Raw genomic sequence first — 12,500 nt, forward strand, 5'->3', positions numbered from 1 at the left:
CACGTTGTAAAAAGTGACAAAAACTAGGTGGGCAAAAATGTATTGTGAACCTAAATTGATATGGGGGCCAGATTTGGACCGCGGGCCTCGAGTTTGACGTGAGTTCGTGTGGTCTGATCATCTCAGCTGGACTTGTAGCCGTTATATTGTTGTCTAGTCTAATTTATAATAAACATCAGATGTTATAAACTACATGTGTTTTGTGTGCAGTAATCTGAATGTGTAAAGTAACTAGTAACTAAAGCTGTAACAGATGAATGAAGTGGAGTAACTAAAGTAACTAGTAACTAAAGCTGTCAGATGAATGTAGTGGAGTAACTAAAGTAACTAGTAACTAAAGCTGTAACAGATGAATGTAGTGGAGTATAAGTACAATATTTCGGAGTAGAAGTAGAAAGTGGCATGAAAAGAAAAGACTCAAGTAAAGTACAAGTACCTCAATATTTGTACTCAAGTACAGTACTGGAGTAAATGTACTTAGTTACATTCCACCTGTGCAAATAAATATAAAAATATAAATACTGAGCTGTTACGACTGTTTTAAAGTAGCGAGATAGAAGGCATGTGATGTTGGTGAGATTTCGAAATTAAACATTCCTGTTCATGTGAAGCAAATTGATTAATTGATTGATCGATTGATTGATTGATTGATTGATTGATTGATTGATTGATTAATTGATTGATTTTTTTTCCCGGCCATCTGTAACCTACAACAGTCAATGCACTGATAACAAGCAACATACAAAACATAACATTGTTGCTTTTACAAAACATGAACAGACAAGAAAACAAACAGAAAAAACAACAACAATACTAATTATATATATATATATATATATATATATATATATATATATATATATATATATATATATATATATATATATATATATATATAACAAACAAACATATTATATATATAACAAACAAACAGGACTGAAAAGGCGTAGGCTGAAGCCTGAGCTTATTGCACCTACCCTTTTTACATGAATTATATTCGTTCATACGAAGATGAAAGTTACAGAAAATAAGTATACTCTATATAACCCAGTACAATGCAAAAATATCACCATACATTTTGTGTACCTTCTGGTATCAGAGAAGAAACAGAAAGAAAGAAAGAAGACGTGTACTCACTCAGACATGTTGGCGTTTTGTGGCGGTCACACCCTGTTCAGAGACAGAAAACAAAATAAAATAAATATGAGCCGACACGTTGCACCCAGCTGTGCTGAACACACCTCGTAGCCTCCGTGTCATCGATCAGCGACCTTTGACCTGCAGCAGGAAAGACGATACGCTTCATGATCATGGAAAAAAAAAAAGGAAAACGGCCACCGGCGATCACAAACCGGCTAATTTTGGACGGGCCTTCCCCCCACCCCTTCCCTCTGCAGACATTTCTGCCTGGAATTTAACTTCTGATCCGAGCACCAAATGCCACCAGCGGTGGAGGAACCAAATGTGGCGCCAAGCACGCGGTGCCAGCCGTTAACACCGACGCCGTTAATTCCGACATCCTGCAGGCATGCAACCCCGGCCGGCCGCCACCGAGGTGTGACCCAAAAACCTGCTTCACATCACAATGTTAAGAATTAGAAACCATAAAAACTTTCTAAAAAGAAATGGAAATGAAGACGCTTGAGAATCACATGGACCGAGATTTACAGCTTTTAAATCACCTACTGTACGTGAGATCTAGATTCCCTCACACTTCAATACTTTGTCAAATCTTTTCATTTTCACACGAACACCAATCACTGTGGGTCGCAGCAAAACATCCAACTATCAGCCAACAAGAAAAGGAGCAGAACAATGTTCTTCAAGCTCACAAAAAGAATCTATTTTCATTCATAACAAAAATCTGCAGTAGGTTTGCTTTTTATGCGAGTCGTAACTTCTTCCAACTAACGAGAGAATTTCCCTGGAAAAGAAAAATATAATTTGGTACTAGTTATAGGGAAAATACAGTCTTCAGTTGGTACACTGCTAATCAATCATTTCAAAATAAGAGTCTTTTAGGCAACTGTACGTATAAATACAATGCATTATTTCCACAGCCAAGCAAACAATTCAACATTAAGATTTCCCAAAAATGAAAGGGAATTCAATTTCCCGCATAATTAGTATGAAATGCACCCAAAATAAAGCGCTTTAAAATATCAAAAATCCAAGCTGGCAAACTAGAACTATTATTTGAACTTTCACCGACGACACGCAAGCTTAACGAAGTGTCCAAATGGCGTCATGACGAGCTGATTTCCAGAATGAAATTTTCCCAAAATGTCCAAACTTTAACCCGAAAGATATTAAGCTCAAAGTGTCCTCCTCCGTAACGTCCGGTAAGTCTCAGCCTCTGACTGTTTCTGCCTCAGGGGTCGGAGGTCACACCTGCAGCAGCACCTTTAAGTCAAATCCTGTTAAAAAAGCAAACCCTAAAGTCCACACCTGTTGCCCCGAAACCTCTGTGTGTGCGTTTTGTTCCCTGCAGGAGCGAGACGAAGCCGAGCTGAGGAGACTCTCACCTACACTGAAAGTGACTGGAGGAGGAGGAAGACGAAGAGGACCGAAACACTAAAGATTAAAGAGGGTATATAAGGTGTGAGGTGCTCGCTCAGCACAAAACTCAGCCCTCTTTATGGTAGCGGAGTCACTTCAGACCAATAGGCCGCCAGGCTCCAGAAATACCACTTCAACTCTCCCAGGAACATCGTAAATTTCTGCCGCCAGGAAAGAAAAAAACAAAACGTCCCAGAGGGTGCACGCCAAACACTCGCTATCAGGTTCCCTCCCCTCAGAGACCGGCGAAGGGAGACGGGCCGACTATTGTTACACAACAGCAATTAATGCTCACTTATTCACTTCACTTCACTTTACAGCAGCGGCTTATCAGCTCCGGGGTGAGAACAGTCACACCCAGCAGGAGAATTTAAACTAAAGTTACACACAAATCAGGTGGATTATCTGCCAAAAGTTTGTTTTTTAAGAAGAAGAATCTTTCAAAAACTGATATACATCTAATGCCTAGCAGAAGACTCTAAAAAGACTCTGAAAAGACTGAAAAGACTAAAGTCTGACCACATTTCACATCTAAGACAGTCTGTCAAAATGTCACTGAAACTTTGAATGATAGCCATCTAATGCCTAGCAGAAGACTAAAAAGCTTCTGAAAAGACTTTTGAAAAGACTCTGAAAAGACTTTTGCAAAGTCTCTGAAAAGACTAAAATCTGTCATAAAGTCACTAATTATAAGTCACAGACTTGAAGATTTTACTACCAAGACTTGGAAAAAAAAGGAAACTCCTGCACTCCTCTCTTAGTACAGCATCACCGTTTGTTATAGAAACTTAAGTTTCGGTCCCTCTGGACATTTGAACTAAAGTTACACACAAATCAGATGGATTATCTGCCAAAGTTACTGTTTCTTAAGAAGGAGAATCCTTCTTTGTACTAAAAAATAACTGGAACTGTGAACAATTTGCCTACCACATACTAGAAGACTCTGAAAAGACTAAAGTCTGACACCCTCTCCCGTCTAAAGACAGTCTGTCATCATGTCACTGAGTGTTTAAGTCAAAGACTTCAAACTTACGATAATATCAAACATGTTTGATATGGTCTGACGTGAAAAAGACCAAACGATAGAGACGACGGGAGTGCGCCCAAACTCTAGCAAGACTCTCAGGATTTCATTTCTGATATTTGACATTTGTCTGAGGCAGTGGAATCGCTTGAAAAGTCGTTTGGTGTAAATTCGGCATAATTTGTCAGATTCCGACTGTTGAAGTCTCAGATTAACTTTAGATCAAGTGGACTTTGTCACCCTATCACAGCACGAATGAGCAAAAAGGCTTTCAACGTACGTGTGGTCATATTAAATCCAGACACGGCTGGTAAAAGTATGTTTTTTTATGCCCTGGTTTTTACATTTTGGACTATTTTGCTTCCATAACATGTCTTCTGTCAGACTATTGGAAAGAAAACACCCAAAATACACATTTACCTAGTCTTTCTGAGTGAAATGTACTCAATGAAACCTAGTAAGTAACATAATGAAGTGCAATAATAGACTCAAAATATGTGATTTAGGATTGAAAAACAAAACTAAATACAAAAAAACAATAGATTATACTTTGTTTTAACCATCCAGGGTGAAACTGCTTTTTGCGCACTGCCTTTTTATAACTATAAATTTACATACACGTCGCTGCTGAGTGGGTAACTTCTCTGACACCCCTCCCAAATGAGAGATTAAAAACACGGTTTTACACTGTTCCGAGGTAACATGTCGATTAGCCGAGAAACAGCCTGTTTTCATGAACCATTCCTTCAAAAAGCAACGAAAAGTTAAGCACTGTAATTCGTAAGCATTCCACGTTTTTTTTTGCTGTATTCACTACATTGACGGACGCTGTATAAGAACGCGGCTGGCCGCGTATGGAGGATGTCAGCGGGGGGTGGGTGGGCGTTAACAAACAGGACTTTTAAGCCAGAGAGCGTAGTTCGCTTCCCTGGGGAAACGAAAGACTTTCACCCAGGAAAATGCGTGTTCCTTAGTAGTGTTTTAATCCAAACCACGATTTTTTTTCCTAATCTTAAAGCTATAGTGCGTAGTTTCTGTCTCCCCCATGAGGAATTCTAAGTAATGACAACAATACTGTCGGCGCGTCCACATAATACAAGTCTTCTGTGATCACACATCTGACCCCTCCTCCACACAGCTGCTAGTAGCCAAGGAGGACACGGAGGATTAAAATCATGATGGACTTTTCAGAAGAGGTAATTATCTTCACTCGAGCTTCTGCGCACGAAAGTTGCCGGACGCCACAACCTTCTGAATATAGTCATACTGAGAAATACAGAGAGAGTTGTAGGGCATCAGCCATGATTATCAGCCAGCATCCACACTCAATGCTATCCACCTTCATGCCTGAATTGCTGATGGGGAAAAGACTGGACTTAGCTATTAGAAAGTCTGTCCCTGTACCTCTCTGTGTGTGACAATGGTTCTACTCCAGCTGTTGGGCTTGGTCTTACTCAGAAAAGCCTTAAATTGGTCCACAGAAGTGTCTTTTTCAAGATTAGTTTTTGGAGCTGATAGTCTTAATTAGCTTTGTAGCAACTCATTTGGCAACGGCTCGAATGTAACGGACATCCATTAATATCAAAAAGTTACGCACTAAAGCTGTAACTAGTCCTTTTGGTGCCTAATCTTAACTTTTGTCGTGAAAACGCTCATGTTTTGTGGTCTAAATTTAACCATAATGTCTGCCGAAACAACCAGCAGCTAGCGGTGCTCTGTACCCGGCTCAAAGTCACCTATTTTAGGGTAACTGAACCACCAACTGCTGCTCTACAACGGAGGTCTGTAGCCGGCGTCACAAAGCTCTGTCGCGGCTTAAACAACTAGCAGCTGGCGTTTTGGTGTGCATACATTTTCGTACGATATCACACGGCCCCGTTCGTGAGAATGCGTTGAAACGTTGCACACCGTTTTGAGATTTAACGATGCCCCGTGCAGGGCTGAATGTGGATGTTTTTTAAAGTAACTTAAAGGCAACTTTGAGGGAGATATGAAGAGTTTTGGAGACCAAACTGCATGCAAAGATCACAAATAAAGTAAAGTGATAAGAGGAAAAATGGTTACTCACCGTCTGTAGAACTTCCTGCGATGCGATGAACAACTGGTGAAAATATTTGGCAAGAAGAGATGAGAGGCTCTCTGCCGACTTCTGGTGGTTCATCATGAACACAACACTCAATATTTTAAATTTGCTGTTGTGCCCAAAGAAATATTTATCAGTTTAAATTAAAGTTTAAGTGACTTACCAACCTAAAAAACAGCTTCTACGGATTTGGAATTAGTCTCTACTTCTATCTAAGACTTAAAAGGGATAGTTCAGATGTTTTGAAGTGTGGTTGAATGAGCTACTTCTCCATAGTCAGTGTACTGTATGAGCTGCGGTAGATGGCGGATGACGCATTTTAGACACCTAAAAACATCTATATCAGTTTAAGTGTGCACTATATTTAGATTATTTTTACAGCTTTACCTTGCTGTCAGACAGCCCTTTTACGACGTGGAACTGAAGCCGTTATCTCTGCTCTCTTCAATCTGGACTAACTCTTTAAAACACCACGGTGTCGACTGCCATCTACTGCAGCTAATACACTGACTATGGAGAAGTAGCTCATACAACCACACTTCAGGCCCTGCAGTGCCCTGCTACGCTCTCCCGTGCCCTGCTCCGTCCTGCTACGCCCTGCTACGTCCTGCTATGCCCTGCTACGCTCTGCTGTGCCCTGCTACGCCCTGTAGTGCCCTGCAGTGCCCTGCAGTGCCCTGCTACATCCTGCTACGCTCTGCTACGCCCTGCTACGTCCTGCTACGTCCTGCTACACCCTGCTACGCTCTGCTACACCCTGCTACGCTCTGCTGTGCCCTGCTACGCTCTGCTACGCCCTGCTACGCCCTGTAACACCCTGCTGTGCCCTGCTACGTCCTGCTACGCCCTGCTATGCCATGAACTACTACGACTACCATTTGTAGTCACTGTTCGATTATCTTTATTGTGACTATTATTGCCACTGTTCATCACACCCCCAACCGGCACCGTCAGACACCGCCCACCAAGATCCTGGGTCTGTCTGAAGTTTCTACCTAAAAGGAAGTTTTTCCTCGCCACTGTCGCACTAAATGTTGTCTCTTGGGAGAATTCCTGGAATTGTTGGGTCTTTGTAAATTATAGAGTGTGGTCTAGACCTACTCTATCTGTAAAGTGTCTTGAGATAACTTATGATTTGATACTATAAATAAAATTTAATTGAAATTGAACTTCAGAACATCTGTAATCTTAAAAGCAATTAAATAAAAAAAAGAAGAATTCTGTTAGTCGGAAACACTTTAAAACCAAAATGTTTTAAACCAAATCACACCAGATTATGTTCACTTTACCTCAAACACAAACTGCTTTTTGATTTGGTTTAATAATAAACCAACAGTGTAACCCTAACCCTTTAGCTTAGGGTTAGTTGGGATTCACCAAAGTCACACAATAACACAAACTAACTAACCGACGGAGGCAGCGGTAGAGCAGCAACTCCCGTGTTCTGCAAGGTAAAATGACAGTTTTTGTCAAAGGAGTCTGGTGGCTTTGAAGAGAGCAGAGATAACGTCTTCAGTTCCCCGTCGTAAAGGGCTGTCTGACAGCAAGGTGAAGCTCTGAAAATATTCTAAATATAGCGTCCACTTAAACTGATACAGATGTTTTTGACTGGAGAAGTAGCTCATACAACCACACTTCAAAACATCCAAACTATCCCTTTAAGTGTGAAGGGAATCTCAGGTTCCGATCAACGCCAACATCTATCTGGTTGAGTAAAAGGAAAAGAACATGTGTTAACCCTCCGTTAGTCAAACTTCCAAACAACGTCTGGAAAGAAACTGCAGTGTGACAGAATTGCCTTATTCCAAAAAACAATTTAATGGCACAAGTGTGTTTTTCAATTCCATGAAAAAAAGGTGAGATGTAATAAAGAGTTGAAGTAAAAGTCTTTAGGAAGTCTCGAACATCTTCTTCCTGTCGGCTTTGTCCTCAATGTTCTTACGCCAGTCGCCAGCATCTGCCGCCTGCAGGACGAACACATTCAACACAGTGATGCCGCTCTCGTGTCCAACATGAAGTTATTATTATATATAAAGTAGGGATGCACCGAATCCAGATGTTTGGGCTTCGGCCGAATACCGAATCCACTGGTTAAGTTTCTGCTGAATACGAAACCGAATACCGAATCCTCACACAGTAAACTCATTAATGAAGTAAACAGTGACTGTCCTTCCTTTGCTGTACCTGAAGTTGCTGCATTTTGGCTGCTGTCTGTTCACTTGAATGAGATATCATTGTTTTTATGTTTGTATGTTTATTTTATATTATTTTTTTTTTTTAAATTGTTAATCTTGCTGCATGTAAAGCACTTTGTGACTCTGTCTGTGATAGGTGCTATATAAATAAAGTTTACTTACTTACTTACTTAGATTCCTTCATGCACAACTCGTATTCTTACGGATGTTTCATACCAGATGTTGTAACAGCGGTGATGTTGTGTATAGTTTAGGGTGCTCGCCACCACGAGACTAATCAGCATTGTAAATTGAACATGTAGCTGGACTTGAATGGCCTTCTTTTGACTGAAAGTACTGCCAAACTACACTTTTTCTGCTCACCAGTTCCATTTTCACTTTCTCACAGCCTGCTGCATTGAACGCTCCACCTACGTAAACACCTTCCCATAATCAACGGCGCCGTCATTACGTCAACCAGCGTAGTGCAAAAGCTACAAGATGGATATATAAGTGTGTTTCTGCTAAATATAATGTGCAGGCAACCCCGTCTCCTAAAAAATTACGTTCCAATTCTCAGTGCTTATGAAGTGTAAGAGTATATGAAAAGGAATATTTATAGTTATGTTTGAAAGAAAGAATATTGGGTTACACTTTAAGTGAAGGTATCTACATAAGAGTGACATTACACTGTCATGAACGTGTCATAAACATTATAAACAAGTCATAAACGTTTATGACATAACGCCTCTTTTAGTAAGTGTCATTCGGTTTTTGTCATGACAAGTTAGGGTTAGAGTTCATGTGTCATGTGTTCATGACAGTGTCATGTCACTCTTATGTAGATACCTTAAAGTTGCCGAATATTGTTAGTTACACTATTCTTATTTTTATATCATGCGGTTGTCTTGTCTGAAAACGTCTCATCTGTTGTCATGTTGTATGTTTTGTGTGGATGTTCTATATCAGCTAATGGGGATCAAATCAAAATAAAATCTAAAATACTGTAATCGCAATAACGTTTCAAGGGAAACTTATTTTCTGCCGGATTACGCATCCTCGTACCGGCTACAGGCGCACGTTGGTTCGCAGTTTTGAACCCTGGGTTAACGTTGTGAATTGAAACGAAACTGCTTGGTTAGGTTTAGAAAGGCTGCCAAGATGTAAGCGTGTCTCACCTCCTCTTTGACCTCCTTCTTGACCTGCTTCAGGTTGGACCTCAGGTCCATGGTCACCTTGTGTTTTCCTCCCAGCAGAGCCTGCAGCATGGAGTCGGCCGACATACGCACTTTCTTCAGGGCGGGCTTCTTCACTCCGGCCAGATCCACCACCTTCAGCTTCAGATCTTCAATCTGGAGGCAGAAAAACATCGCAACGTTTTGGAGCATACTTTTACTTAAAGTGTAACTATGAACAATCTCTAACATTGGTCCAGTATTAGAAACAAGCTGCAATGTAAAGTTAACATGCAATTGCGCATGTTCTATTTCCGTCCACTAAAAGTTCTGCTTTTGCAGCTGACAGGCTCAGCTTATTATTCTAAGTGTCTGACAACATTATGGAAATTATCCCTTCAGAGAAATACCTTTTTGTTAAAGTGTAAGATCCTTTATTTTAACATAAAAACATACACAAAATCGCTAACCAGACACACTAACCAGACATGAAAGTAGAGATGTACCAGTATCGGTATCGGCTCCGATACTGCCTAAAACGCTGGTATCGGTATCAGGAAGTACTGGAGTTTATGCACCGATCCGATACCACGTAATAAAGCCCTAAAGAAAATCTACGTTAAAGTAGTTTATTTACGTTCTTTTTCCGTTATAACTGACTGTCAAACTGCAGAATAAAAGAAAGTTCTGTGGCATTCATGTTTAACAAAGAGTTTAACCTGAGCCAGACTGACAAGATAGAAATCATATCACATCCATACAGGGATAGTAGTATACAGCTGTTATACATCATATCATCATACAGGGATAGTAGTATACAGCTGTTATACATCATATCATCATACAGAGATAGTAGTATACAGCTGTTATACATCATATCATCATACAGGGATAGTAGTATACAGCTGTTATACATCATATCATCATACAGAGATAGTAGTATACAGCTGTTATACATCATATCATCATACAGGGATAGTAGTATACAGCTGTTATAACATAATAAAATATATGACACACTGGTATCAGATCAGTACTCGGTATCGGCCGATACGCAAGTTCAGGTATCGGAATCGGTATCAGGAAGCAAAAAATGGTATCGGACCATCTCTACATGAAAGTAAAAGTAACAGAGACACATCTCTACCTCTTTGTCTGTCTTAGTCACTTTGGCCTCTGCGTCGTATCTTTCCTCATCGATCTTGTCGAGGGCCTGGTGCAGCTTTTTGCAGATTTCCTGTCGATGCGAAAAGAGAACAAAATCAGCTCCTCACAGCCTCCGTTCGTTCTTCAGACATTCCAGACATTCAGGGCTCAGACCAGACCTGGAGTGGGGATTTTTTTTCTCCCATTTACGCCAGCTATGCCCTGTTTTTCATGATATTTGATAATAGAATGAATTCAAATCTGTTCATCATTTGGGGAAAAAACATGAAAGTGACAGTGATTCTTTGGCGTGCATCACGATCTACAGTATGTCAATGAGCAGGGCCTCGCACGTTAAGTCCGCACATGGCCTCGGACGCCCCCCCGCGACAGCTCTGCCAATCTCCATCCACACAAGAGTTTTAGCTCCAGTAGAAGAACTAGTCTGCGTCCATAGCAACACGTCTGACATCACATATCACATGACCTTTCACACACTCACTGAGCATGTGCGTGCCGGTGTAAACAGGAAGTCTGACGTTACTCTGCGGTTGAAAATCATGGATGTAGAAGTTGAAAATACAGAAAATACTTTGGAGAAAGAACAACAACGGTGAAAAGTAAGAGCTCAGTAAGAGGTCTGGAAGCTACTGAACCGATAAGACTGACTGACGTGCATCGGCGTTCCCAAATGTCTGTTTGTGCCCGTCCAGACTACAACGCAACCCCGGAGTTTTAAAACCAAAATGGGGGCAGCAGTGTTTCCAAATGTTAAAGTTTTAGGGGCTCGGAAATGCTGGAGTAGTGTGGATGCAAGGTGTAAACGTAGCAAAATATATTTGTTTTTAACCCAAAAACGTAGTCGTGTAGATGTAGCCTCAGACCACGGACCCCTGATTTGATAAGCTTTTGTATCCGTCTGATAGGATTTTTGCTTTTAGATGTTTTATCACAAAAAGTGTAAGGTTATGTCAAACATTCTGTCATTGGGTCACTGGGAACCCCCTGACAAGCCTTAAGGACCCCACTTTGAGACGATATTATTATGAACTTTCTCTAAATAATGACTAATGTGACTATATACACTATTTGACAAAGATAAGACTGACTGACGCGGGTCCTCGTTTCCAAAAGTCTCCGTTTGTGTCCGTCCAGACTACAACACAATCCCAGAGTTTTCAAACCAAAACGGGGGCAGCAGTGTTTCCAAATGTTAAAATTTTAGGGGCCTCGGAAACGCCGCAGTAGTGCGGACGCGAGGCGTAAATGTAGCAAAAGATATTTGTTTTCAAGTGAAGATGAAGCCTGAATCTTGAAACCTATTTCCGTTACGCTATGTTAGAGTAGAGTTCACAGTAACAGAACTTTTGCTCCGTTGATTTGCCGGTCCAGTCAGAGACACCGAAGGGAAATGACACAAAGTTAATAAAACCCTCAAAGATTCGGGGCTTTTGAGAAAACATTCAGAGCTGGAGCCCCAGAAGCTACTGTACCTCTCCGCTTCTACTCTTTAGGACTCAAAGCAAAGTTTTTAACCCCTCCTGTTGTCTTTGGGTCAAATTTGACCCATTTTCAAAAAGTTTCTACATCAGAAATTTAGGTTTTACTTTAACCAAATTGTCCAAAATCATGTGGATGGTTCCATGCAACGCTCTTCACAACTCAAATAAATGATCCGTTCACTACTATTATTGAGTTTGGGTATTTTATTTAATTTTATAGTATTTGAAGAAAAAAAATATATAAAAGAACTTGACAAAAATGAGAGTTCAAAAAAGGTTCAAAAAGTGGAAAAAAACTAACGAAAACGTAAAAAAACGAGCACAGAAAAAAAAAATCAACAAAATTCTGAATAAGTGACAAAAACGACAGAAAAATAAATGTTTTAATTTGAAATTTTGACCCAGAAAAATGTGCATGGTGGACGGGAAGACAACACAAGGGTTAAGTGTGTTTTTTTACCATCAGAGCCGCCTGGTCTCCGCTCAGGTCGGGGGCGGCGCAATGCTCTGCCATGTACGCTTCCTTGGCGGCCTCGGCCTCCTTAGTCTCCTGCTCAATCCAGGAAGCAGCGATCTGCAGGATCAAACTCTACAGGACAGGGACACAGAGAGGTATTACAGTTATTATTATTATTATTACAGTTATCACAGGGGAAAACAAGGGACAGACAGGCGGTGTCTCCAACCGCCTACTTGCACACTTCAAGCACTTAGTTTTAAGTATATCGTGTAGATAACGCAAAAAGTCCGTGCACTGAAAGTACCCGGATGTCCCTCTAAAAACGGTCAAAAAGTTCAGTGTGGAACGATGGACACTACGCGCACTAAACGGGCACC

At 40.8% G+C, this 12,500-nt stretch overlaps 3 protein-coding genes across 4 annotated transcripts in view; all 3 read right to left on the minus strand.

The window, feature by feature from the left end:
* The window catches only part of LOC116036365 (troponin I, fast skeletal muscle-like), a 20,390-nt gene extending 19,218 nt beyond the window's left edge, over positions 1–1,172 (minus strand). Inside the window, exon 1 of the mRNA XM_031279902.1 lies at positions 1,138–1,172. Within this exon, the coding sequence (XP_031135762.1) occupies positions 1,138–1,145 (8 nt within the window). The 5' untranslated portion in view covers positions 1,146–1,172. The remainder of the gene's footprint in view (positions 1–1,137) is intronic.
* Positions 1–2,547, minus strand: part of LOC116036366 (troponin I, fast skeletal muscle-like) — a 9,630-nt gene extending 7,083 nt beyond the window's left edge. The window contains exons 1-2 of the mRNA XM_031279903.1: positions 2,449–2,547; positions 1,138–1,170 (exon numbers count right to left, since the gene is read on the minus strand). Of these exons, the coding sequence (XP_031135763.1) occupies positions 1,138–1,145 (8 nt within the window). The 5' untranslated portion in view covers positions 1,146–1,170; positions 2,449–2,547. The remainder of the gene's footprint in view (positions 1–1,137; positions 1,171–2,448) is intronic.
* Positions 2,548–7,460: 4,913 nt separating this feature from the next.
* LOC116036367 (troponin I, fast skeletal muscle-like) overlaps positions 7,461–12,500 on the minus strand; it is a 9,717-nt gene continuing 4,677 nt past the window's right edge. For both annotated transcript variants that reach the window (XM_031279904.2, XM_031279905.2), the window contains exons 4-7: positions 12,124–12,252; positions 10,163–10,252; positions 9,019–9,192; positions 7,461–7,630 (exon numbers count right to left, since the gene is read on the minus strand). In XM_031279904.2, coding sequence (XP_031135764.1) covers positions 7,556–7,630; positions 9,019–9,192; positions 10,163–10,252; positions 12,124–12,252 — 468 coding nt within the window. In that variant the 3' untranslated portion in view covers positions 7,461–7,555. The remainder of the gene's footprint in view (positions 7,631–9,018; positions 9,193–10,162; positions 10,253–12,123; positions 12,253–12,500) is intronic.

This window comes from Sander lucioperca, chromosome 7, assembly GCF_008315115.2.
Source record: "Sander lucioperca isolate FBNREF2018 chromosome 7, SLUC_FBN_1.2, whole genome shotgun sequence".
In the NCBI taxonomy this organism is placed as follows: Eukaryota; Metazoa; Chordata; class Actinopteri; order Perciformes; family Percidae; genus Sander; species Sander lucioperca.